The following is a 24,604-nucleotide window of genomic DNA, read 5'->3' on the forward strand; positions in this document are numbered from 1 at the left end:
GTAATACCCTGTAAGTTCCAACTTGTCCTGAGGGCACACTTTCACTTAAACATCTGATGGCATTCCTTGCATCAAATGAAACTTAGTCACATTTCTTCATTGAACATTTTTCTCCGGGAGTTTCAACCTGATACCTTATTTTTAATAATAGAGGTTCTTGTGTAATATCAAAATACAGTACATAGAAATATCTTCTAATATCCTCCCACAGAGGTGTGGTGTGTGTGTGTTTTTTTTTTTTGACAGTTTTAACCTGATGTCTTTTTATCTTAGAGGTTCTTACAGTATCTCACAAAAGTGAGTACACCCCTCACATTTTTGTAAATATAATATATCTTTTCATGTGACAATACTAAAGAAATTACACTTTGCTACAATGTAAAGTAATGAGTGTACAGCTTGTATAACAGTGTCAATTTGCTGTCCCGCAAAATAACCCAACACACAGCCATTATTGTCTACACCACTGGCAACAAAAGTGCGTACACCCCTAAGTAAAAATTTCCAAATTGGGCCCAAATTGTCAATATTTTGTGTGGCCACCATTATTTTCCAGCACTGCCTTAACCCTCTTGGGCATGGAGTTCACCAGAGCTTCACTGGTTGCCACTGGAGTCCTCTTCCGCTCCTCCATGACGACATGACGGAGCTGGTGGATGTTAGAGACCTTGCGCTCCTCCACCTTCAGTTTAAAGATGCCTCACAGGAGGGCGGAGCCAGCGAGCGGCATGTGAGGAGCCTCTGAACGGAGACGGTTTTTTGAGTCGCATCTCTGTTACCTACTTATTTTCTGGTTATGGGAAAAAAGTGCCTGGCATGTTGGGGCTGGGTGCGGGGAGGGGGGTGGGGGCAGTTGGGCTGTTTACTGGGACAAAGGGTTTATGTTAATGCACAGATGGAATTATCTTTACTTGTGGATTCTGCATTAGGTACTGCCCAAGGTATAAAGTATGGGGGAATGTGTGTCAGGGGAGAAGCCTGGAAGCCCGTTTTTACAGAGAACCATACCCAAGAGTGGAGGGAACACCTCCACTCGACTCTTGTCTCTGCTTCTTCATATCTCACATGGAGGTAAATTTGAGGGTGGTGGCCTGGAATGTCAGAGGCCTAAATGCTAAGTTCAAGCGCTCCCTGGTGTTTGACTATATAAAAAAATACAAACCTCACCTGATACTCCTACAGGAGACTCATCTGCAGGGCTCCAGGCTTCTCTCTTTAAAAAGGGCTCACATTGCTGGGGCATATCATTCCAGCTACTCCTCGTATGCGAGGGGAGTCTCTACATTGGTCACCAAGGCCATGCCCATATCCATTCAAGCAGTAAGAACAGATGTTAAAGGGAGATATGTGATACTTGTTTTGAAAGTGATGAACATGACATTGACATTTGTGAATCTATATGTTCCTCCTCCCTTTGCGCTAACTCATCTGGATGATATGATGAAGGATACATATGAGGTAGCGGAGGGGAGGATCTTCATATTGGGGGACTTTAATTCAGTTTCTGATTCAGTGTTGGACAGGTTGGGGGGGAAGAGTGGCGCTTCCGCCCCACTGGCGGGATGGATGTCTGCTCATGGCTTTAGAGATGTCTGGCGGTTTCACCATCCTGATACTAGGGAATACTCCTGCTACTCCGAAACGCACGGGACACTCTCCAGAATAGACGCTATCCTAGCGGAAGGGGAGGGCATGCCATTAGTTCAGAAGATGTCTTACCTGCCCAGGGCTCTCTCTGATCATTCCCCTATGCTGTTGGAGCTTAATTTGGGACCGAAGCCTGGGTTGCGACTTTGGCGGATGCAGGCTAGTTGGCTTCAGGAAGAATATATAAAAATTAAGTGCACAGAGGCCATCAAACATTACTGGGCTGATAATGCCGGTTCTGGGTCCTTTTTGCTTCAGTGGGAGGCCTTTAAGGCCACGTTGAGAGGGGTGTTCATGGCGGAAGTAAAGGGATTTAAGAAGCAGTTGGCCTCCACACTACAGCATAGGGAAACAGAGGTCTCTCTCGCGGAGGCAGAGTATGTCAGGGATCCCACTGCGGAGAGGCTGTTGACATTGCGGATGGCAACACGGGAGTACAAGACAGCACTAACAGACCATACTACGAAGCTTGGCCTCGCTCAACGTCGGCGTTTGTTTGAATTTGGTGACAAGAATGGCAGATTGCTGGCATACTTGGCAAGGCCGGAATACGTTCCGGTACATATTAAATCGGTTTTCGACGAATGTAAGTTGGAGGTCTGTGACTCAACGGATATTTTGAACACTTTTGTCCTTTTTTATAAAGAATTATACAAGTCTTGTGCTCCTCTGGGGTCAGAAACAGTGGAAACATATATAGCGGACATTGATCTCCCAAAATTGGAGGAGGACGACAGCACTGCTTTGGAGGCCGGCATTACAGTAGAGGAGGTGGAGGAGGCAATTGCCTCCTTCCCCCCTAGAAAATCTCCTGGGTTGGATGGCTTCCCATCAGAATGGTATCACACCTATCGCTATGGATTAGCTCCCCGCTTGCTTAGAGTGTTTAATGAGGCTAGGATGGGCGGTGGGTTGCCCCCTTCTATGAGAGAAGCCTTGGTAGTCCTGATACCTAAAGGGGGGAAAGATCCTCGGGAATGTGATTCCTACCGCCCGATCTCGCTAATGAATGTTGACACAAAGATATTGGCCAAAATAATTGCAAGCAGACTGCAGTCAGTCATTCCTAAGCTGGTGGACGCAGACCAAACAGGATTTATTCAGGGTAGGTGCACTCAGATGAATATCAGGAGGCTTTTCTTGAATCTTCAGACGGTCCATGACAACTCCGGGACTAGGGTGGTGGCCTCCTTGGATACAAGGAAGGCCTTTGATTCGGTTGAGTGGCCGTATCTGTTTCAATTGATGAAATCTTATGGTTTTGGCCCGGTGTTCATCTCATGGGTCCGGCTGTTGTATACGGACCCTTTGATTAGAATACGGGTCAATGGTATTATATCAGATCCCTTTCCCATTGCTCGGGGCACCAGGCAGGGGTGTCCACTTTCACCCCTACTGTTTGCCCTGGCCATAGAGCCCTTAGCGGTACAGCTGAGATCTAGTTCACAGTTGACTGGATTGAGGATTGGGGAATTTGAGGAGCGAGTGTCACTCTATGCAGATGACATGCTCTTATATCTGCAGGATCCTGGACCCTCGCTCCTAGAGGCTTTCCGACTGATACAGAAATTTGGAGATTATTCTGGATTCCGTATAAATTGGAAAAAATCTTCTCTTTTCCCTATAGATGAGGGGGTGACTGTTCCACTGGGATGCCCCATTCCACTATCTCCATCTTTCAGATACCTGGGAATCGAGATTCAACTCCCCATTTCCAAGTTCCTGGAGGCCAATTTGTCACCAATTGTGGGGAAGTTTCGGGAAAAAGTGCAAAGGTGGCAGAATTTACCGATCACCTTGATGGGAAGGATAAATCTATTCAAGATGATCTTCCTGCCAAAGTTTCTATATGTCCTCTCGAACTCCCCGGTCTTTGTGACATTGCGGGTCTTTAGGAATATTGACTCCATTATTGTCAGTTTTTTGTGGGGGTCTAAAGCTCCCAGGGTTTCTTTAAAGGTTTTGAAACTACCAGTTACATTGGGGGGACTTGCCCTTCCGGATCTGCGCTCCTATTTTATGGCCTCACAGCTCTCTTTCCTCCACTGGCGGTTGTCTCCACAGACACCTAATGCTACTGCCCTGTTGGAAGCTGCAATTGCCACATCACAGGAGACCCTGCAGAATGTCTTGTATAGGAGGGGGGTTCCGGGTAGGAAGATAGGTTCGGTGATGGCGTTACCGGGAAGGGTTTTTCACCTGTGCTCTCAGCGACGAGGTGACGAACCCTTATGGCTGTCCCCTAACAGTCCCTTGTGGTACAATCGATCATTGGGGGAGTTTATGAAACTCTCTGATGGACCAGGGTCATGGGCAAAATACGGTATTAAATATCTACACCAAATTTGTAGTGATGGTCGTTTGTGCACGTTCACCCAGTTGCGGGAGCAATTTGGAGTGCCGAGGTCTTGGCTCTTCCGATATGCACAATTGAGGCACGCAGCATACACCCAGTTTGGAGGGTCTGAGATATGTGTCCAGAATACAGATTTGGAAAGAGTACTGCTTGACCCGGATGAGTCAAAGAGGATTTCCAGATATTACGGGGCGGTGGGTCCGGGTCAGGTAACTCTGACCTCTAAGGCCAGGGAGAGATGGGAGGTGATCGTCCCGGAGTTGTCGGAGGAACTGTGGCAGGAGGTACTGGACACTTTTTTGGGGTCTGTTATCTCATCCACGGACAGAATGATTCAATATCGATATTTACACCAACAATACTATACACCGACCAGATTGCATCGAATGCATAGGAGAGACTCTGCTATATGTCATAAATGTGGGAAGGAGGAGGGCACATTTGCACATATGGTGTGGGAATGTATGAAGGTGAGACCATTATGGTCTCAGGTCACTGAATTTATATCAGATAAGTTTGCTTTACCGAATATTTGCTCTCCGATGCGATGTCTACTTGGGATTTTTGATCAGGAGGATGTGAATGCCCACACTAAATTGTTCCTAAGGATCCTGTATTTTGGTGTTAAAAAGCTCATAGCAAGGAGATGGATACATGAGGAACAATTGACGCTGGGGATGTGGATTAAAATAATAAACGCAGATTTAATGATGTATAAAATGACCTACGAGGCTAGAGGGGCTACCAAGAAGTTTAGGAAAGTTTGGTCTAGGTGGATAGACTCTGAGAATACTCTGGATATGGAGATGCCCTAATATGCTGTATGAGTGATAGAGTAAAAAGGCTTGAGAGAGGATAATAGAATGTTTGATTCCCCTTTCTAGATGGGCTAGATATGGTTTTTTTCTTGGCTCCTGAGACAGGGCAAGCATACCGAAATGCAGACATCCCGGGGAAGAAGGTGGGAGGGAAGGGAAGGGGGAGTGTACTGTTCTGTTATAGGGGGGGGGGGGGGGGGGGAATGCACGTGTACACCAACAATTGACAGAATTAACGATGAGAAGGGCATATGTTAAAATTGTAATATGACTGTTATATTTATGGAATTCCTGTGCCAATGGAACGTATGGAATATGTGTAATACGAGTGATATGTATACTTGTTGTGCAAAATAAAAAACTTTTTTCAAAAGATGCCTCACAGATGCTCAATAGGGTTTAGGTCTGGAGATATGCTTGGCCAGTCATCACCTTTTACCCTCAGCTTCTTTAGCAAGGCAGTGGTCATCTTGGAGGTGTGTTTGGGGTCGTTATGTTGGAATTCTGCCTTGTGGCCCGGTCTTCGAAGGGAGGGGATCATGCCCTGCTTCAGTATGTCATAGTACATGTTGGTATTCATGGTTCCCTCAATGAACTGTAGCTCCCCAGTTCCGGCAGCACTCATGCAGCCCCAAAGCATGACACTCCTACCACCATGCTTGACTGTAGGCAAGACACACTTGTCTTTGTACTCCTCACCTGGTTGCTGCCACACACACTTGACACAATCTGAACCAAGTAAGTTTATCTTGGTCCCCTCAGACCACAGGACATGGTTTTTGTAATCCATGTCCTTAGTCTGCTTGTCTTCAGCAAACTACGGGCTTTCTTGTGCATCATCTTTAGAAGAGGCTTCCTTCTGGGATGACATGCAGACCAATTTGATGCAGTGTGGGGCGTATGGTCTGAGCACTGACAGGCTGACCCCACCCCTTCAACCTCTGCAGCAATGCTGGCAGCACTCATACGTCTATTTCCCAAAGACAACCTCCTGGATATGACGCTGAGCACGTGCACTCAACTTTTTTGGTCGACTATGTCGAGGCCTGTTCTGAGTGGAACCTGGCCACCATGCTGCAGATCAGTTTCGGGCTTGGCAATCTTCCTTTAGCCTAGGCCATCTTTATGTAGAGCAACAATTCTTTTTTTCAGATCCTCAGAGAATTCTTTGCCATGAAGTGCCATGTTAAACTTCCAGTGATCACTATGAGCGAGTGAGAGCGATAAGACCAAATTTAACACACCTGCTCCCCATTCACACCTGAGACCTTGTAACACTAACGAGTCACATTACTCCAGGGAGGGAAAATGGCTAATTGGGTCCAATTTGGAAATTTTCACTTGGGGGTGTACTCACTTTTGTTGCCAGTGGTTTAGACATTAATGGCTGTGTGTTGAGTTATTTTGAGGGGACAACAAATTTACACTGTTATTCAAGCTGTACACTCACTACTTTACATTGTAGCAAAGTGCCATTTCTTCAGTGTTGTCACATGAAAATATATAATAAAATCTTTACAAAAATGTGAGGGGTGTACTCACTTTTGTGAGATACTGTAAGAACCTCTAAAATAAAGACATCAGGTTAAAACTCACCAAAAAAAAAAACCACACACACCCCCACACCACACTTCTTTGGAAGGATATTAGGAGATATTTCTATGTACTGTATTTCTATCTATCTGTATCTCTAATATATGCAGTTAACTTTTAAGTAAGTGTAAGTGTAAGAGTAAGTGACCACTGAGCGACCTGGGTGCGCAAACAGCAGGTCCTCTTATGTCATCTAGGCCCGAGGGCCGATGGAGAGAGCCCATAGGTTAGGTGTTCCTGTCAAGGGAAAAGGTGCGTATAAATCTACAAGAGTCCAGCCTTGGCCTCAAAAGGGAAGGAAACAGAAGAAATAGAGAAAAAGAAGAGGGGGGGGGGGTGGAGAAAGGAGAAGGGGGAGGAGTCCTGCAGGTTGGGAGCATTACATAGCAGACCCTAGGAAAAGACCCATGCTGTCCGTTGCAGGGTGGGAAGAGCATAAGACCACCAAGGTGACCACACTTTAATGAATTTAGAGTGTGAGTGGTGAAGGATGCTAGACATTTTTTCATTGACCATAAGGTCAGTATAAATGCTTTTCACCATGGCAAACGGGACAGAGGGCTTCTTCCAGGCTCTAGCAATAGTCTGTTTGGCTGCTATGAATAAGTAAGATGCAATCCCTGTATCAGGCAGTGTAGCAAAGCTACTTTAGGGTCCTTGGAGAATGTGAAACAGAGCAGAGGAACCCCCTGGACCAGAACCCTATTGGGCTGGACAAGACCAGCAAGTGTGTACAACGTCTCCTCATTGGCCACAACCCCTGAAGCATTGGTCACTATAGGAAGGGTTGGAGTTCGCTATCCGGGCCAGAACCCAGTACCATCTGAGGAGCACCTTGTACGCCGCTTCTTGAGTGGCCGTTTTGAAGGAACACTTAGTGGTAGACCAGGCTCTGTTCCACTCCTCCGATAGAGGTTGCCAGATCATGTTCCCACCTCGACTTGTAGGATGCCGCCCCTGGGGAGTCTAAGCCGTTAAGAGAAGAATAGGTCTTCGAGATAGTGCCAGGGGAGTGGAGGCAGATGTGTTCAGAAATTGTCTTTTGGAAAGGGTAAGGGGAATTACGCTTCAGTGATGACACCCAATCATGATGTAGCTGGGCATAGCGTAAAAATTCCACAGGTGGTGCCTCATGAGTATCCTAATAAGAGGACCAGGAGGGGCGGGTGCAGAATGAAAGAAGGTGGCGAACCTCAGTAAACCTATAAGTAGACCACCAGGAGAAAGCTCCAGGTTGGGTGAAACCTGGCGCGAGAAGAGGGTTGTTGAAGAGAGGGAGGAAAGGGGACATAAGGTTACCAGAGTAACGAACTGTGTTCCAAAGCTTTATACTGTGTCACATTACGGTGCTAAGGGTGGAGGGCCGAAGATTATGTGGAAGCCAGAGTAGGTCCGAGAGGAATAGGGGCACAGTTGGAGAGCACCCACAAAGGGATGTCCGAGGTTGCATGAAGTAAGGTCAGCTGAGAGATTTGAGTGGCATGCTAGTATTTTGCTAAATTTGGTACCCCCAGACCTCCTCGTAATCTGTCTATACAAGGTAGTGCATGAAACTCTTGGATGTTGGCAAGATCAGATAAAGGAAAGGATCCTGCTCTGAAGGAGGCGTAGGAAGAAAGAGGGAAGGGATTCAATTAATTTAAACTCCGAGGAAATGTACAGCAAGGGGAAAAAAGTATTTCATCCCCTGCTAATTTTGTACTTTTGCCCACTGACAAAGAAATGATTAATCTATAATTTTAACCATCTCAATACAGGGCATTTTAACCCCCTTGCTGCCCAAGCCATTTTTCAGCTTTCAGCGCTGTCACAATTTGAATGACAATTGCGCGGTCATACAACACTGTACCCAAATGAAATTTTATATTATTTTTTCCCCACAAATAGAGCATTATTTTGGTGGTGTTTGATCACATCTGCGGTTTTTATTTTTTGCGCTATAAACAAAAGGAGAGGGACAAGTTTGAAAAAAACACAATATTTTTTACTTTTTGTTATAATATCCATTTTTAAAAATTTTTTTAAACAAATTTTTTCCTCAGCTTAGGCCGATACTTATTCTTATTGCATTTTTTTTTTTACCAAAAATATGTATAAGCGTATATTGATTGGTTTGCGAAAAAGTTATAGCGTCTACAAAATAGGGGATAGATTTATAGCATTTTTATTTATTTATTTATTTATTTTTTACTAGTCATGGCGGCGATCTGCAATTTTTATTGTGACTGCGATATTGTGGCAGACACATCGGACACTTTTGACACGTTTTTGGGACCATTCACATTTATACAGCGATCCGTGCTATAAAAATGCACTGATTACTGTATAAATGTGACTGGCAGGGAAGGGGTTAACACTAGGGGGTGATCGAGGGGTTAACTGTGTTCCTAGGGAATGTTTCTAACTGAAGGGGGAGGGGACTCACAAGGGGAGGAGACTGATAGGTGTTGCTCTGTACTGAGAACACAGATCGGTCTCCTCTCCTCTGACAGGATGTGGATCTGTGTGTTTACACACACAGATCCACGTCCTGCCGTGTTAACAGGCAATCGCGTGTGCCCAGTGACACGGCAGGCACGCGCGATTGCCGTCAGCGACGCGCACGCGCCCCCTGGTGGGTAGGGAAGGCGAGGGCGTCATATGACTTATGACAGCCGGCGGGCGGCAAGCGGTTAATGGTAGATTTATTTTAACAGTGAGAGACAGAATAACAACAAAAAAATCCAGAAAAAGCATTACAAAAAAGTTATAAATTGATTTGCATTTTAATGAGTGAAATAAGTATTTGACCCCTTTGCAAAACATGACTTGGTGGCAAAACTCTTGTTGGCAATCAGAGGTCAGATGTTTCTTGTAGTTGGCCACCAGGTTTGCACATCTCTCAGGAAGGGTTTTGTTCCACTCCTCTTTGCAGGTCCTGTCCATGTCATTGAGGTTTCGAGGCTGAGGTTTGGTAACTCGAACCTTCAGCTCCCTCCACATATTTTCCAAGGGAATAAGGTCTCGAGACTGGCTAGGCCACTCAGGACCTTAATGCGCTTCTTCTTGAGCCACTCATTGGTTGCATTGGTCGTGTGTTTGGGGTCATTGTCATGCTGGAATACCCACCCATGACCCATTTTCAATGCCCTGGCTAAGGGAAGGGGGTTCTCATCCCAGATTTGATGGCACATGGCCCTGTTGATGCGGTGAAGTTGTCCTGTCCCCTTAGCAGGAAAACCCCCCAAAGCATAATTTTTTCCACCTCCATGTTTAATGGTGGGGATGGTGTTCTTGCGGGCGCTGCAGGATTTCAGTCCTTTATGACGTAGTGTGTTACCAATTATTGTTTTCTTGGTGACTATGGTCCCAGCTGCAAAATGGAAAATAGTTATTCCCGCGCTATCATGTGCAGGTATATGAAAGGATGGAAAAGCCGCTTGCACCGAATAGGGTCCAGGTCAACCTTACACTAACAGCAGAATCAGTATAAGGTATGGTGCTGCGCTAATCCAACAATAAACTAACAGTATTGCTGAAGGTAGCAGTATGCATAGAAGTCCCTTGTGGGAAAATACATAAACTGATTATGTTTCACCAAAAAATAGTTAAATGTCAAGCTAGTAAAGTGCAACAACGGTGTATAAATAATAAAAATAAATGCCAATATATTAAAATACTAATACATTACAGATAATGGTGCATATTAAATTCAAAAAGTGACAGAGTGCAGAACAATTTGGTCCAAACTAATACAGTACTATGTGTGTCATGCCCACATAAGGACGCACTGCAATATTGTAAAATTATATGCCAATAGGTATAAAACACTAGTACGTTACAAATAGTGGTGCATAATAAATTCAAACAATGAAAAAGTGCAGAGCAATTCAGTGCAAAATAATGCAGTACTGTGCGTGTCATGCACACATAGGGGCACACTGTAATAACAGAGTGTCCAGTGTAAAAATAAACACAGTGACAGATCACAAATCTATCTATATCTCCCAATTGTAAAGCGCCAAATAAATAAGTTAATAAATAAATAAAGGTGCCTAGTGCAGTAAATGCAGTGACAGAGGTTCAGTCCATGTTGTGCCAATATAACATCCAGTGACTTCACACAAAGCAAGATATTTCTCCACAGAGCATACAATAGAGTAGATGGACACCGTGATATGTATTAACCAGGAAAAAATAGTGGCTCCTCTTCGTGACAGAGATCCTACACTGATGTGTAATGGCCCCTTACCTCATATTACTGAGGTAACAGCGTTAACAGCAATGCTGGTACTGGCTCCTTCTCATAAACCTGGACCCGACTCTTGTTCTCCAAACATCTAAGTCCCTCCGAGGGGGCAGGGGCCTCTGCTCTTAGTAATAGGTCCCTCAGACCATCGGCGCTTCAATTCTATCAACACACACAGCTCCTCTTCAAAGCTCGCACATCCCTCCTGGCTGAACTGTTCAAGCTGCTTGGTGATGGTCTTGTAGCCCATTCCAGCCTTGTGTGGGGCTAGAATCTTGTCCCTGACATCCTTGGACAGCTCTTTGGTCTTGGTCATGATGGAGAGATTGGAATCTAATTGCTTCTGTGGACAGGTGTCTTTTATATGGGTAACAAGCTGAGATTAGGAGCACTCCCTTTAAGAATGCTCCTAATCTTAGCTGCTTACCTGCATAGAAGACAGCTGGGAGCCAGAAATCTTGCTGATAGGAGATACAATTCTTTTTTCACTCACATTGCAAGGATTTTAACAACTATTGTTGCAAATTCCTACCCATTTCTGCTCTGAAGAAAAAGCTGGTTGTGGCAATGAGCAAAGTGATTCTGATTGGGAGTGACTTTGTCATTATCAATCAGCTGATGCAGTCTTCTGATGAAGAAAGTTAAAGTGTCAGCATCACACTGGAAGTAATTAACCCTTTGGGGGGATCTCACCAAAAATGAAAATTTTTGTTGCAGAGGATGATTAAAATCTTGTATCTTAGTGCGGACTTCTGGGAAAATCAGTGAGCCAATCACACAAGCAGGGAATTAAATCTCTGGGGCGCATTCTCCAGATTGCCATATTGCGTTGAATTTTACAGGAAATTAAAGCGCTGCAGGTGAAAAAAATATAATAGCAAAAAATAACAGTATGACTTGTGTTGCAAAATAATATGCTATGTTATACATAATTTTTTTTTTTGTACAATATATTTTTCCCATGACAGTGTAGTTGCCCTTTAATGCATGTAATCTGTCCATGTTAACAAAACATACAGTTCATTAATATTGGAGAACCTTGTCCTAACAGATTTGTTCTGTTTTTAGGGGAATGTGCTCGATGTATGTTCTGGAACAATCTTGGCTGCATCCATTTTGCTATGGGAAAACACAATTTAGGGCTATTCTACTTTAAAAAGGCTATTCAGGAAAATGACAACGCCTGTGCACAGTTAACCTCATCAAACACAGATCCAGGTAAGAGCCTACTCACTTTACTTTGCTTGAAGTGGTTGTAAAGACACAAGGTTTTCTTTATCGTACATCACTGGACACAGAGCAGCTATAGTAATTACTATCTGGCTTATACGCCCACCTATAGGTGGATGGACACTGGCACACCCAAAAGACAGGAAGTCCCCCTTCTATATAACCCCTCCTATACAGGAAGTACCTCAGTTTTTTCACCAGTGTATGTAAGGTGGTGGTCACTGATGTGATACATGTGCTCCTGGAGCCTACTTGGAGGTCTGGACGGTTCTATTAAGAATCATGGACTTCAGTCGGATCCATTTGAAAAAGCTGTCAGCCAAAATGGATGGATCCTGAGCCTCATTGGAAGGAGAGAAGATTCCTCGGTTTGCCTGTAATGCAGCCTTTACGGCGCTGGACCCTGCGTAATGGAACCCTGTGCTGTGTTTGTTCTGACCAAGGTGCGTTCCTGCAGGGTGCTATACAGGTCCAGGGGAATGGACCCCAGATTAAGAGGGGACCCAGTTTCTGAAGGTCTTTTATGACAAAGCTCGCCGTGATGGGTGAAAATTGGACTCCTGTTATGCAGCAGGAATGGTAAGTCTGCATTTGTTTGCAGTTTGTTTTTTTTGTTTTTTTTTTTAGTTCTAACTGTTCTCCCGGTGGCCACTGGAAGCAGTGTGCTGTTTAATCATGCTATGCACTCTTACTCATTTCACCTGTTTCACCTCCAGCCATTAGAGGGTGCAGGCTCGCCAAGTATGGCCTATTTTTATATAGGCAGGAAGGGGCAGCCAAGGTAAATATACCGCACCAGGATCCTGCAATGCAATGTGGCTCGGGCTTACCGCTAATGGTGCTGAAATTTAACCCGGAGCCACACTCGGGGAAACCACCAGGGAGGTTAAATGCATGTTTAAATATACACGTTTGGAAAAACATGAGCATGGGTGCATTTTAAGGAGTTGTATCTCCAGTATAGTGCATATGTGCTTGGCTAAATCCTGCAGGTCTAGAATGGGGCCAACTGCAGTTAAGCGGGTGCTTGCTTGCAAACTAGCTGAAACGCATTGTTGCTGAAACGCACGGTTGCTGAAGATGCATGTTTTTACATACTCGCATAAATATACATGGTTATACATGTTTGCATAAAGATACATGATCATGGTTGCCCAAAGATGCATGGTTATACATGATTGCATAAAGATGCACGTTTGGACATGTTTGTATAAATAGACATGGTTATTCATGATTGCATAAGGATACGTGATCACATAAAGATGGATGTTTTATACATGTTTGCTTGGATATACATGATCACATAAAGATGCATGGTTGCATAAAGATGCATGTTTATACATGTTTGCTTAAATATACATGGTTATACATGATCGCATAAGGATACATGGTTGCATAAAGATGCATGTCACGTGTTGCTTAAACAGGTTTCATAAACGCATACTTGCTTATTGCAAAAATGCTTGTTTCCATGGGCACATGTTGCATGAATGCATGTGTAGAGTGCAGGGTTTCATATTTTGCCTAAATGCATAGTTGCATAAGCACATGCTTCCATAAACTCATGCTTCCATAGATGCATATTGCTTAAACGCATACTGGCATGTTTTCATTTGTACTGCATATGTATGTTTATTTACACTAAGCTGTATACATATGTACTTGTTTTCCTGGGACTACATACATATGTGCTTATTTGCATAGGACTACGTGCATATGGGCTTATTTGCCTGGGTGCTTGTTTGCCTGGGGGTACATGCGTGTGTGCTTATTGACCTTGTACTGCATACATAAATGCATGAATGGCAAGAATACTTGTATACCTGCATGTTTGCATACCTAAGCGGTTGCATAGAGTTAAACCAACATTGTTTTAGGCCCGTATCCTTGGAGGACTGTATAGTAGGTTGGATAATATAGTTGCTGCATTATTTACCTGTTTATACCAGTGAAATGGTTCCAGAAAAGAGAGGCAGCCAGGGGAGGCAGGGGCACCGCTCTCAGGTTCAGGGATCTGGCAGTGTCCACATCTCCCGATGGACAGTGGTTTCTAGTGCATCTGAGCCACTGTGGTGTTTAGCATTGCAGCATTTCCTGGCGCCTTCATTTTTCGTCAGACTGCGGCTGCATCACGCCTGATCTCAGTTGATCGAAGCCTAAGCAAGATCAAGCCTGGTTAGTATATAGATGGGAGACTGCCTTGGGGATACCAGATGCTATAGGCTTTCCCCACCTGGGTGAGAGAGGCATCTGAGGCTGCTGGGTTTTGAGTACTTCAGCCCAGAAAATCTTAAGGCAGTCTCTGAAGTGGTTTGTTCCATCTTTAGCCAGCAGAAACCTGGTAGGTTAAGTGCACCTCTTGGGACTGTCTGGGTCTGTCACAGAGTCGTCAGTCTTTTGCCTTGCATTTGCTCCTGGAGCAGAAGTTATTGGTTTATTATTGTGAGACAATTAAATGGTAGCGGTTCCAAAGCCAAATAGGGACCTGAGGTCTAGCTTAAGATCTTCTGTTTCAGATGGGCTAGGCTGTTCAGTGATGACCTCTCTGCAAGAGGTAGATTTTGGGGTTCATAATCATCTGTAAATGGACATCTTCGTGTGGTGGTTTGTTTCCAGGCTCATCAAAGATTTCTGTAATTGCAGTGGAAAGCCGTTTTTTTTGGTGAATCTTCCCTTTGGATTGGCCACAGCTCCGGAGGGTTCTCAAAGCGTCTAGCCCCAGTGCTGGGCTTGCTGAAGACGCCTCAATACTCTTTACCTCAATAATCTTTACCTCAAATATCTTTATTTAGGAAGCAATCAATTCCAGGGGTTCCTTCAATATATTTCTACAGGAGGAATCTGTGTTTAGGTCAAAGCACGTTCTCTACATACAGCCAGTTCCCTCTGTCTGGAACTTGAAGATCCAGGCCTTGCATTGCCGAAAGGCCCTGTTTCCGGGGTGTTGCAGAGCAGAAATTGGTGCTTGATATTCTTTCTTTTCAGGAATTTTGAAAATAATAACCACTAATGCCAGTCTCTCTAAGTTGACTTGAGGCTGGCTACAGTTCAGTGGGCTTGGTCTCCCTTGGAGAGAATGCTGTCCAATAGCTTGGAATTTTTGGCCAGTATGCCTTGCTCTGGATTATAGGACAAACCTGTTGTAGGTCCAATCTGGAAATGCCTTTGCAGGCACATATATATCAACCACCAGGGCGGCACCAGAGGTCATGTGACTCAGGGAGGTGTACTGCTTTCTGTCTGGGACAGTACAAGTGCTGTCTCCATCGCCAATACATATTCCAGGTATAGGACAGTGGGAAGGGGAACTCTGCAGGGGAATCCAAGTTCTACAACAGTTTGGGTGTGTCCGGGACAAGAGTCCCACTGCCAATAAGGGTACGTGTACTTGTAACACCTTAAGGTCTGGTTCTCCCTTATTTGACATTCCCCCCCCCCCCCCCCCTCTTTTAGGTTTCTGCCACATCGTTTGTGAAGAATCCGTCAGGTGGTAACGCTGATATTCGTATTGGCCGAATTAGCCCAGGGGGGTTGGTACACAGGCATAGCAAGTCTTGCGGGGGTTGCTCTTTTGGACACTCCCAGTCCAGTGGGACCTGATGGTCTTGAGTCCTGTATCTCAGCACTGTTGAGCCCCTGGAAGCCAGCTTCGGGGAACTTCAGTTACAGGATTTTAAAACATTTTTTGCCTGGGGTGAAGCCCGGAAGTGGCACCCGCAGAAATATGTGGGTGGGAGATTTTCTTTCTCCAATCATTAGAGGAAAGGAGTTTGGCCTTAAGTACCGTTAAGGGTCAGAGTTCGTCCCTATCCATTTTTTTCCAGGGGCTGTTGTTTCTCATGCCCTGTTTCATACCTCATACAGCATGTAACTTGGACAGTCCCACCTGTCAGGCCATTCTTGTTTCCTTGGTCCTTGAATTGATCTTAAATGTCCTTTTATCTCAGAAGGTGGCTTCTATGGTTGCTATCACTTCAAGAAGTGGAGTGTCAGAGTTGGCGGCTCTTTCATGCAAGGAACCATTCTTGGTCTCGCATCATAAGGTAATGTTGCTTCCTCATCCATTTTTATTGCCTAAAGGGGTTTCTAGTTTTCACTTGAATCGGGAAGATTCTCCACAGTCGGCAGGAGAAAGATCGCTACCTACTCTAGAGGTAGTTCAGACGCTCAGGGTCTACTTGAGTTGTTGGCACAAGTCAGGAATCCTGGTTTGTGCTACCATAAGAGCCCAGGAAGGGCAGGCGGCATCCAGGTCGAATATTTAGCAGTGGATCTGCCAGCTTATCAATGATGCCTATGGTTTAAATGGCAAAAAAATCATTTTTTTCTGAGGAAAGATTCTCTACCATGTGTGGGAGTATCTTGGGCCATCCATCATCGGATGTCAGTGGCCCAGGTGTACAAGACCACTATTTGGTCTTTTGTTAATACATCTACAGGGTTTTTACTAGGTCGATGTCAATCACGTAGAAGATCCCGCCTTTGGCCTCAACGTATTACAAATGGCAAAGTAGGTTCTTCTTTAGTGGCAGTTTCTATGATGGTGCCCCCCCCTCCCTCAGGGGCATTACTTTGGGACATCTCAGATAGTAATTACTATAGTCACTCTGAGTCCCGTGATGTACGATAAAGAAAATAGGATTTTTCCTACAGCTTACCTGTAAAATCCTTTTCTTGGAGTACATCACGGGACACAGAGGCCCCTCCCCTCTTTTGGGAATTGCTTGCTGCAAAACTGAGGTACTTCCTGTATAGGAGGGGTTATATAGAGGGGGGACTTCCTGTCTTTTGGGTGTGCCAGTGTCCATTCACCTATAGCTGGCGTATAACCCAGATAGTAATTACTATAGCTGCTCTGAGTCCCTTGATGTACTCCAAGAAAATGATTTTACAAGTAAGCTGTAGCAAAATCCCTTTTTTTTTTTTTTTTTTTTTAACCTTCATGTCTTCTATGCATGAAGGTAAAAAACCTGTGTGCAGCAGCCCTACTAATACTTACCTGAGCCCCCTCTCGATCCACCGATGTCCACAAGAGTGTTGCCGCTCCAGGGACTCGCACTCCTGATGTCACATAATGGGCTAGTATGCGATGCATACTAGCCCATTATTTTTTTAATTTGCAGGGAGCAAAAGAGGAAGTAAAACCCATCAGGATTTACTTTCTCTTTAAGTGTTGGTATTTACTGCAAGTTAAAAGAAATCTGTCAGTATAAGAAGTGAAAGTGGTTTTGCTCACTAATTTGTGTTTTCTGCAGAGCTTTTTCTCTTCAAGAAGAATTGGAAAGATAAGGATCACAGCCCCAAAGCATGCCAAGAGTCCCAATATTTACATGCTGACAGATTTCCTTTACGAGCCATAAATATTTGTGTTTTTTCCTGTAGTAATAAGTGTACATTTTATTCTGCATGAAAATGCATTTCTTAAAAATGCAGGGAGTGTTTCAAAACACTTATAAGCACAAAAAACGAGTTCATTATGAAGTGTTGTGCATTTTACAGTCCTTTTGAGAACTCCTTCTAAATGTTTCTCCCTCACCTTGCATTATGATTGAAGGCAAAAAAAATAAAAACGAAACAAAAAACACCACTCTTCTTCTTACACGTATGTATAGGTGCACCTTCAAATAAGATGTCAGCAGGTTTACCAAACTGTAAATGAGCCATATTGTGTCTACAACCCCCTTTATAAAGTCCTCCGTGTCCCAGGCTCTCCCAACCCCCATGACTATGGACATGGATGCCCAAACTGCATCCCATCAAACCACCACCTCACGGACATTTGCACCTAGCCAAGCTCAAAACTGTAGCCGAATGACCAACCACGCATAAGCATGGCACCCCTGCGTGATGACGTCACAAGCCAAGGTGCACGCACACTGCGCAATGTGTGCACAACAACACACTGGAAACCGACGCAGATGCAAACCTTGGTCGCCACGACAACAACCAGCAGGAACAATAAAGTATCCAAACACCCAATTCACACCCAAAACAAAACCATGCAAACCAAAAAGGGGGGGAGGAGACCTAAGGTTTGTATCGCAACCCCAGGGACAAAAACAAATTGCATAACATCTGGAGTGCCAATATATACCTGTATACGTAAAAATGTGTGTCATATAAGAGACCATGACATGAATATCGCAAAACAAAATCACAAAAAAAAAAAAAAAAATTTTTTACCACAAGCGGTTTCAGCATTCCACCTCACTGAAAACATTGTAGTGCTAGCCACATTTCTAAGCATCCAAAAGAATTGTCTCAACATTGCCTGGACGTATTCAGAGCCATTAGAGTATACCTCAAAGCTACTGCTTTCACAGAAAAATGCATTCCCCCATTTATTCTCTCCTCTGAACTTTGCAAGGACCACCCTGCTTCAAAATCCACTATTGTACAGTGCGTAAGAAACTTGATTGCAAGAGCTGACATCCTTAAGCAAAAGCCCCCAGTGCTGTTAAGTGGCCATTCCACCAGATTGGGGGGGGGGGGGGGGGGCTCCTGGGCATTTCTGCACCAAGCCTCTGTAGCCCAACTGTGTAAGGCCGCCAGCTGGTCTCCTGTTCATATTTTCTCAAAGTTTTACTAGGTGGATGTCTAGTCTTCTGCAGATGCATTAAAGTAGAACCAAAACTTTTGTTGTTTTTTCCCAATCTGTGTCCCAATGGAAATACAGTGCATCCATAAGTATTCACAGCCTTTGCCATGACACTTTAGCTCATATCTTTATATATCTTTAGCTCATATCTAAATATATATCTCATATATTTAGCTTTTATCCTGTTTCCATCCTTGAGATGTTTCTACAACTTGATTGGAGTCCACCTGTGGTAAATTCAGTTGAATGCACATCATTTGGAAAGGCACGTGCCTGTCTATATAAGGTCCCACAATTAACAGTGCATGTCAGAGCACAAACCAAGCCATGAAGTCCAAGGAATTGTCTGTAGACCTCAGAGACAGTATTGTGTCTAGGCACTGATCTAGGGCAAGGTACAGAAAAATTTCTGAAGCATTGCAGGTCCCAATGAGCACAGTAGCCTCCATCATCCGTAAATGGAAGACGTTTGGTACCACCAGGAGTCTTTCTAGAGGGGCCGCCTGGCCAAACTGAGCAATTGGGGGAGAAGGGCCTTAGGGAGGTGACCAAGAACCCCATGGTCACTCTGACAAAGCTCCAGCGTTTCTCTGTGGAGAGAGGAGAAACTTTCAGAAGAACAAACATCTCTGCAGCACTACACCTATCAGGCCTGTATGGTAGAGTGGTCTGACAGTAGCCACTCCTCAGTAAAAGGCACATGACCGCCCACTTGGAGTTTGCCAAAAGGCACCTGAAAGACTCTCAGACCATGAGAAGCCAAATTATCTGGTCTAATGAAACAAAGATTGAACTCTTTGGCCTGAATGGCAAGCGTCATGTCTGGAGGAAACCAGGCACCACTCACCTGGCCAATACCATTCCTACAGTGCAGCATGGTAGTGACAGCATTATGCTGTGGGGATGTAGTCAGAATGGAGGGAAAGATAATTGCAGCAAGGTACAGAGACATCCTTGATAAAAACCTGCTTCAGAGCACTCTGGACTTCAGACTGGAGTGAAGGTTCATCTTGCAACAGGACACGACCCTAAGCACACAGCTAAGATAACAAAGGAGTCGCTACGGGACAACCCTGTGAATGTCCTCGAGTGGCCCAGACTTGAACCCGGTTGAAAATCTCTGGAGAGATCTGAAAATGGCTGTGCATCTGCTGCCCATCCAACCTGATGGAACTTGAGAGGTCCTGCAAAGAAGAATGGGAGAAACTGCCCAAAAATAGATGTGCCAAACTTGTAGCATCATACTCCAAAAGACTTGAGGCTATAATTGGTGCCAAAGGTGCTCTAACAAAGTATTGAGCAAAAGCTGTGAATACTTATGTCCTTCTTCTTCTTTTTTTTTTTTTTTTAAATTTATTTTATATATACAGTGGGGACGGAAAGTATTCGGACCCCCTTAAATTTTTCACTCTTTGTTATATTGCATCCATTTGCTAAAATCATTTAAGTTCGTTTTTTTCCTCATTAATGTACACACAGCACCCCATATTGACAGAAAAACACAGAATTGTTGACATTTTTGCAGATTTATTAAAAAAGAAAAACTGAAATATCACATGGTCCTAAGTATTCAGACCCTTTGCTCAGTATTTAGTAGAAGCACCCTTTTGATCTAATACAGTCATGAGTCTTTTTGGGAAAGATGCAACAAGTTTTTCACACTTGGATTTGGGGATCCTCTGCCATTCCTCCTTGCAGATCCTCTCCAGTTCTGTCAGGTTGGATGGTAAACGTTGGTGGACAGCCATTTTTAGGTCTTTCCAGAGATGCTCAATTGAGTTTGTCAGGGCTCTGGCTGGGCCATTCAAGAACAGTCACAGAGTTGTTGTGAAGCCACTCCTTCATCATTTTAGCTGTGTGCTTAGGGTCATTGTCTTGTTGGAAGGTAAACCTTCAGCCCAATCTGAGGTCCTGAGCACTCTGGAGAAGGTTTTCGTCCAGGATATCCCTGTACTTGGCCGCATTCATCTTTCCCTCGATTGCAACCAGTTGTCCTGTCCCTGCAGCTGAAAAACACCCCACAGCATGATGCTGCCACCACCATGCTTCACTGTTGGGACTGTATTGGACAGGTGATGAGCAGTGCCTGGTTTTCTCTACACATACCGCTTAGAATTAAGGCCAAAAAGTTCTATCTTGGTCTCATCAGACCAGAAAATCTTATTTCTCACCATCTTGGAGTCCTTCAGGTGTTTTTTTTTAGCAAACTCCATGCGGGCTTTCATGTGTCTTGCACTGAGGAGAGGCTTCCGTCGGGCCACTCTGCCATAAAGCCCTGGCCGGTTGGAGGGCTGCAGTGATGGTTGACTTTCTACAACTTTCTCCCATCTCCTGACTGCAACTCTGGAGCTCAGCCACAGTGATCTTTGGGTTCTTCTTTACCTCTCTCACCAAGGCTCTTCTCTCCCGATAGCTCAGTTTGGCCAGACGGCCAGCTCTAGGAAGGGTTCTGGTTGTCCCAAACTTCTTCCATTTAAGGATTATGGAGGCCACTGTGCCCTTAGGAATCTTAAGTGCAGCAGAAATTTTTTGTAACCTTGGCCAGATCTGTGCCTTGCCACAATTCTGTCTCTGAGCTCTTTAGGCAGTTCCTTTGACGTCATGATTCTCATTTGCTCTGACATGCACTGTGAGCTCTAAGGTCTTATATAGACAGGTGTGTGGCTTTCCTAATCGAGTACAATCAGTATAATAAAACACAGCTGAACTCAAATGAAGGTGTAGAACCATCTCAAGGATGATCAGAAGAAATGGACAGTACCTGAGTTAAATATATGAGTGTAACAGCAAAGGGTCTGAATACTTAGGACCATGTGATATTTCAGTTTTTCTTTGTTAATAAATCTGCAAAAATTTCAACAATTCTGTGTTTTTCTGTCAATATGGGGTGCTGTGTGTACATTAATGAGGAACAAAAATGAACTTAAATGATTTTAGCAATTGGCTGCAATATACCAAAGAGTGAAAAATTTAAGGGGGTCTGAATACTTTCTGTCCCCACTGTATGTGTGTCTATATTTGCAAAGATTTCAAACACACGTCTTGTCATTATGGGGAATTGTTTGTAGAATTTTGAGGAAAATAGTGACTTTAATCCGTTTTGGAATAAAGCTGTAACATCACAAAATGTGGAAGAAGTGAAGTGCTGTGAATACTTTCCGACGCCACTGTATTTCCCTTCATGTACAATATCTAAAGAAGAAAATTAGGAGAAATACCTTCAAAGTGAAGGTAATCCCATGGTGTCACCAGAACTAGTAACCCACAATTTGGGAATTTCTTTCACTTTTCACTTTCGATGATCATGGTTGACAGGAAAAATGGAGAAGGTGAATCATCTCCCCCACAGTATGCCTCCAGAATAAAATTAAAATTAAACAATCCAAATGAATTTGAAATGCAGACTTTCATGGACATTACCAAAGACTGGGGTTCCTTCTTTCTGATGCTTTGCCAGGCTCTAACTGCAGCTGTCTTCAATTGTTCTTTGTGGTTCTTTCTGCCTTTAGTTTTGCCTTCAGCAAGTGCATGCTCAATTGGGTTGAGATCAGGTGATTGCCTTGGCCATTGCAGAATTTTACACTTTTTTTCCATCAAAAGCTCCTGGGTTGCTTTTGCAGTGTGTTTTGGATCATTGTCCATCTGTACTGTGAAGCACTGTCCAATCAACTTTTCTGCATTTGGCTGAATCTGGGCTGACAGTATATCTCTTAAATGCTGCAGAATTCATCCAGCTGCTTCTGTCTTCTGTCACATCATCAATAAACACCAATGACCCAGTGTCACTGGAAGCCATGCATGCCCATTCCATCACACTGCCTCCACCATGTTTTACAGATGACGTTGTGTGCTTTGGATCATGAGTTGTTCCAAGCCTTCTCCACACTTTTTTTTCTTCCCGTCATTCTGGTACGGATTAATCTTTCATCCGTCCAAAGAATGCTTTTCCAGAACTGGTCTGGCTTTTTTAGATGTTTTTTGGCAACGTCTAATCTGGCTTTTTTATTCTTCAGGCTTATGAGTGGTTTGCACCTTGTGAACCCCCTCTGTATTTGCTCTCGTGAAGTCTACTCTTGGTTGTAGACTTTGACAATGATACGCCCACCTCCTGGAGAGTGTCCTTCACTTGTCTGGGTGTTGTGAATGGGTTTTTCTTTACCATATAGAGAATTCTGCGATCTTCCACCACTGTTGTCTTCCGTGGATGTCCAGGCCTTTTTTATGTTGCTGAGCTCACCAATGCATTCTTTCCTCAGAATGTACCAAACTGTTGATTTGGCCACGCCTTATGTTGCTGCGATCTCTCTGATGGATTTGCTTAGTTTTTGAAGCCTTACAATGGCCTGTTTCACTTGCATTGACAGCTCCTTTGAACGCATATTGGTTCACAGCAATACGTTTCAAATGCAAATACCACATTTAGAATCCGCTCCAGACCTTTTACCTGTTTGGTGAAGAAATAATGGAGTAGCCCACACCTGGCCATAAAACAGCTTTTGATTCAATTGTCCAATTACTTTTGGTCCCTTGAAAAAGGGGGGGGTGGCTATTAAGAACTGTAATTCGTAAACCCTTTCTCCGATTTGGATGTACATACCCTCAAATTAAACCTGAGTGTGCACTTTCAACCCATATCCATTATATAACTATGGCTTGAATATGTTTTTTGTAAATGCCCAAAAAATCTAAAATTGTGCCTGTGTCCAAATATATGGACCTAACTATGTTGTTGTTGTTGTTGTTGGTTTTTTTTCTGTAAGCAGAGTAAATGTTAGAAATGGAATTTGCCACTTCTGAATGTAAGGAAAACAAGTATACTAATCTGATTATTATCACCACGTTACATATGCATACGTATAACCAGGTTTGTTGTTGCATTTTTAAAATGTTTTTTGATTTCAGGGAAGAAGTTTTCAGGCAGACCCATGTGTACATTGTTGACCAACAAACGGTATGAGTTGCTGTATAACTGTGGCATACAGCTCCTACACATTGGGCGACCACTGGCAGCCTTTGAATGTCTAATAGAAGCTGTTCAGGTTTATCATTCAAATCCACGTCTCTGGTTAAGATTAGCAGAATGTTGTATAGCTGCTAATAAGGGGGTAAGTTCATTCTTCTAGAAGATAGTTTAGCTTTTATGTTTTACAGTTTCTGTGCAATACATAAAGGAGTATGGGTTTGTAAAAAAAGAAACACACATGCTCACCTAAATGGCAGCAGCATGGTAGGAGTGGCTGGCTCAGGCTCTCAGCGGTGCACTGAGAGGCTAAGCCAGCTGCTGGTCAGGCATCTGGGCAACATTGTCAGGATCCCTGCAGAGCCTGGACCAGCTTTGTGATGTCTGCTGATGGTGGGCTTTAGTCTGATCTCAGTTCTGCAATCCTGTGACCTACAAGGAAAGTATGGCCAGTAGCTTTGGCCGTACATCTCCTTTGGGAACATGTAACGTGTTTTTAGGGTGGAAAATGTAACATGCTCCCACTGCTGCAGCCGCTGTCTGATTCCTACCCCCCCCCCCCCCCCGGTACTGGCTAAGTTTTCCATACTAGCTGTCACTTTTTAAAACCAATGTAGCCATGCATGGCTCCACCCACATCTGTGTATGAATGAACTACAAGCCCTTACATCCTTTGCGGCTGTCGGCTTGAAGTTTTCAGTCAACTACCCCACGGTGCTGTGGAGCGCCGTGGTAGTTCATAGATTCTTCCTGTCAGTGTATCTGCTTGCCTGTAAGGGATGTATGGGCACACAGATACACTGACAGATCTGCAGGAGACCTGCATGGCGCCAGCGATCAGCAATGCTTTTACAGGCTCCTCCAACAAAAAAATGATAAATGCACATATTTTTTTTTTTTCACCTGCAAAAAGTGCAATTTTTTTTTTTTTTTTTTTTAAATGACCACCTTCTTTTTAGGAGAATTCTTACCACAATTAGCGTTTTATATTCCAATGTGCAAAGAAGGGCTCTGATAATGCAGTGGAAAATTTCCCTTGCTGTGCTCCAATGTTTGGTTATGTTAATGATTCAGCAGCTCTACTTTGAAACATATTCTTGCCTTTTATAGACTAGTGTTCTACAGAGGGAGTTGAAAACTGTATTTTAGTAAAGGCACTAAATTTCGACCTAAT

At 43.9% G+C, this 24,604-nt stretch overlaps 1 protein-coding gene across 2 annotated transcripts in view; it reads left to right on the forward strand.

Moving 5' to 3' along the window:
• CNOT10 (CCR4-NOT transcription complex subunit 10) overlaps positions 1–24,604 on the forward strand; it is a 224,901-nt gene that overhangs the window by 74,339 nt on the left and 125,958 nt on the right. For both annotated transcript variants that reach the window (XM_073630300.1, XM_073630301.1), the window contains 2 exons: positions 11,711–11,860; positions 23,373–23,575. In XM_073630300.1, the coding sequence (XP_073486401.1) occupies positions 11,711–11,860; positions 23,373–23,575 (353 nt within the window). The remainder of the gene's footprint in view (positions 1–11,710; positions 11,861–23,372; positions 23,576–24,604) is intronic.

The sequence above is a fragment of the Aquarana catesbeiana genome, linkage group LG05 (assembly GCF_042186555.1).
Source record: "Aquarana catesbeiana isolate 2022-GZ linkage group LG05, ASM4218655v1, whole genome shotgun sequence".
NCBI classification, from domain to species: Eukaryota; Metazoa; Chordata; class Amphibia; order Anura; family Ranidae; genus Aquarana; species Aquarana catesbeiana.